The 3,907-nt window shown below is 37.5% G+C and overlaps 1 protein-coding gene across 1 annotated transcript; it reads right to left on the bottom strand.

Moving 5' to 3' along the window:
• Positions 1–697: 697 nt before the first annotated feature.
• LOC128621728 (olfactory receptor 52K1) lies at positions 698–3,459 on the bottom strand. Its single transcript, XM_053647684.1, has 2 exons — positions 2,436–3,459; positions 698–877 (listed from the first exon to the last, which is right to left on the bottom strand). The coding sequence occupies exons 1-2, from the start codon at positions 3,423–3,425 to the stop codon at positions 698–700; spliced, it is 1,170 nt and encodes a 389-aa protein (XP_053503659.1). The 5' UTR covers positions 3,426–3,459.
• Positions 3,460–3,907: the final 448 nt, after the last annotated feature.

Raw genomic sequence — 3,907 nt, 5'->3', positions numbered from 1 at the left:
TCTTATTTGTGGTTAACAAATGTTTTTTAAAATTATGCTTTTTTTGTGAAACCAAGTGCAACAGCACCACCAGTGGTTATAAATGACATACCCCCTAGTTCTACATATGGAGTAATCTTTAATGTCTAATCTTTCAGACTGTTTCAGTGTGAAGAAACTGTTGTGTGAGACTGTGGAGGAAGACTTGAGAGCTGCTACAAACCCCCACCGTTCAACCCACGTTGGCATCCTTCATGCAGTGGAGCCATTGGAGTGGGGCGTGATCAGAACAGAGGGTAAAGGGGTCACCCAGTAGGTAGTAATGGAGGGTAAGGACTGCCCAATTGATGGCAAGATACACCTATATCGTCATGCACTTGGTCTCCCTTACCGAAAACTTGTGGCTGATGTACAGCACAGGATGTTCCTCTCCCTTCACCACCTGGGACAAAAACGACCCCCAGCCCTCTGTCTGACATGTCAGTCTGCAGAACAAAAGGGAGAGAAAAGTCAGGAGAATGCAATAGCAGGCCTCCACACGAAACTGCTTTTACCTGGCAGAAAGCCCACTCGCATGGTTTCATCCACTGGACTGGATCTGGCGCTCCTTTTTAGTGAGGTCATTCAGTGGGCCAGTGATGTCCGAAAAATTAGTCACAACCCTCAGGTAATAGCCAGACAGCCCCAGGATCTGCCTCACCAACATTTTGGTCTTGGTCTAGCACCGCTTGTTGTAGATGGTCTGCAGGTCAGGGAGCTCAAGGCGGATGATACTCTCAGCTGTTCGCATCACCCTCTGAAGAGCTTGTCTGGCCTGCATGGTGCTGTTCCCAAACCCGAATGTAATGTTTCCCATCAGTATGCTCTCAATGGTGCAGGTGTAAAAGTTTCTGAGCACCTTAAAGAGCAATTTGTTTTGTATTCAGTGTCAGGGACAGGACTGACTATGTATCCTGTCTCACTTTCACACCTGTACCTCAACAGCCTCATGTGTTTCATGGGTTGGAAGGCATTTTTAAGAATTGCACACATTTGTTTCTGTAACTAGGACAATGACTTTGACATCACATAGTGCATGTCCAAAAATCTCTATCTCCATCCCACTGAATTTGAACTTCTCGATTTCTTTGATTTTATAGATCATTGTTATTCTCACAACTGTCTATGTATGAAACAATGTTTACGAGAATATGGGACAAATCACATCCCTTATTGACTCAGTAAGGGACACAGTATCATACACTATATGGCCAAAACTATGTGGACACCTGACCACTCTTCCGATTCATCCCAAAGGTGTTCATTGGGGTTCAGGTCAGGGCTCTGTGCAGGCCACTCGAGTTCTTCCACTCCAACCTTGACAAACCATATCTTCATTGACTTCGCTTTGTGGCGATTGGCATTGTCATGCTGGAACAGGTTTTGGCCTGATCCAGGTGCAGGGAAATTATAATGTTACAGCATACAAAGGTATCCTAAACAATTGTGTGCTTCCAACTTTGTGACAACAGTTTGGGGAAGGCCCACATATGTATGTGATGGTCAGGTGTAATTGGTGGTAATTCAGCCATATATTGTATTTTTTAATACAGGACCCTAGCACATAGATGGCAAGACAAATGTGTGTGTGTGTGTGTGTGTGAGCAGGTAGGTGCTGGTAGGACCACTTTTCACATATTCCACAAATAAATGTGAATGGCCCATTGTAGTCTGTATCACACGTATACTTTTAGAAAAAAAATAGACTATGACAGCTGTTTAATTTTGTTTATAAATATTGTAACCCATGCACCAAGCACAGCTCACAAAACTCAGAATTTCATTAATCCATGAACTCTCATTTAATTTCTTGGGGGAAACACACACACAAACATGACTATTTTAGTAAATCAGAGCATTTTTAAAAGGTTTATACACACAAGGATTCTTTACATACAAGTCCGTTTTGCATATATATTTGAAGAGTTATAAGCAATTTATAGTATGTGTTTACAGCAGATACTGTAATTACACTGATTCAGTCTTCAAAATAAAAGACATTTGCATTTATGTACTCATTGGTGTTGTCCAAAGATTAACTCATCTCACATGTCTTATCATTTATTTCATTTTTGTAGGCATCCTTGTATACTGCTGTCTAGCATAAGGCAGAAAGCTGCACTTATTGGTACATAATGAATTTTAAGGCAATTTCCAAATCATTTACGTTAGAGAAATATGGATGACTCTTCATCTCCCCCCCCCCGCCCCCGCCTTTCTCTCTCTCACATACACACACGCACACAGTAATACTGACCAAACTGAAACCAAAGACACCAAATCAGTGTAAAATCTGTTTTCCCATAGGTATGCAAACTATACAGTCAGAATTAAACTATGCTTGGCCAGCACTGTAACAAAATTAAATATCAAATTAGACCTTATATACAAAAAGTAGGCTTTTAAATGGTGTTTACTGATTGAAAATTAAATTCAAGTGCAAAAACTCTTTTATGCAGAAGTTTTATGAAACTTTGACTAATCTTTTCGGTTTTCATTCCATATATAATTGGATGCAGGAGGGGTGGGATTAGAATAAAATGTACAGATATGAAAACATTAAGCTCTTTTGGAAGGTAATAATTTAATCGATTATATATTACAGAGAAAAGAGTAGCCGATGAGAAATTAATAAATGTGATTAAATGTGGGAGACAGGTTTTTAAAGCCTTTTTTTTTGCACTTGCTGATAATTTCAAACTAACAAGTAATATTTTTACATATGACGCAACCACAAATAATAATGGAAAAACAACAAAGATAACTACCAATGCCAAGCCATACAGGTCTCCAAATACACTCTTAACACAGGAGAGGTTGACAACTGCCAAGTTATCACAAAACAGCTTATTTATAGTGTACCTACACAAAGGCATCTGTGAAGTAAGGTGTATTTGTGTACCTAAAAAGCAAATCGGAAAAATATAGGCTATGCCTAGAAGCAACCTAACTTTCATTGCTGTCATTATGCTGTGATACTGCAGTGGTTGACAAATAGCAACATATCTATCATATGCCATAACCATTAATATTAAATATGCACAAGCTGCATAAATATTAACACAGAATACTTGAAACAGACAATTGTCAAATGAGATGAATTTCATATTATCAAGAAGGTTGTACATGATGTTAGGCAGAACTGCTGAGCTTCCAATAAGTCCATTCAATGCCAAATGGAATAGAAATACAAACATAGGTTTGTGAAGACTTGTGTCAAGGTAGATCACCAGCATCAGCACTAAATTTGCAAAAAGTGTTGCAAGATAAGTCAACAAACTGACAAAGAAAAGTGCATAATTGAGAGGCCCAGAAGGTCCATAAGCCAAAAAAATTAAAGTTATGTTAAAATTGAGCATATTTATTGATTCTGTAAAAAAGACAGAGTATACATTACACAACAGCATTGTCAAGACAGTTACATTCTACAAAATGTATTACTCTTATATCTCTATAAATTGATTTTTTTAAAAGACTGTTAAAAATACTGAGCATTATATCACAGACCATACCTTGACTTAGTTAAGACCTTGCTGTCACAGGCTTGACAGTTTTCTGAACTGCTCACCAGAAAGTAGTATATATAGCTTGCCTTTAACTATCAGAAATTTCTCGATGGAACACTAAGCAACAGTTTTCCCCTCTGGCATTAATTAAGATGTATTGCACATGTGATCTCAAGGTCAAAGATATAAATAATGCCCATATATATATATATATATATATATATATATATATATATATATATATATATATATATATAAAATAAAGCATTGATAATGCTAACCCCTTTTGCTTATGTCTTGGCTAGGTAATATTTTGGATTAGTAGTTTTGGCTTAGTTTGTGTTTTGTATATCTACATGAAATTTATAATAATTGCATATTGC

The sequence above is a fragment of the Ictalurus furcatus genome, chromosome 17 (genome assembly GCF_023375685.1).
Source record: "Ictalurus furcatus strain D&B chromosome 17, Billie_1.0, whole genome shotgun sequence".
Classification (NCBI taxonomy): domain Eukaryota; kingdom Metazoa; phylum Chordata; class Actinopteri; order Siluriformes; family Ictaluridae; genus Ictalurus; species Ictalurus furcatus.
The sequence above is the reverse complement of the archived record's forward strand: the minus strand, read 5'-3'. Positions and strand labels throughout refer to the sequence as shown.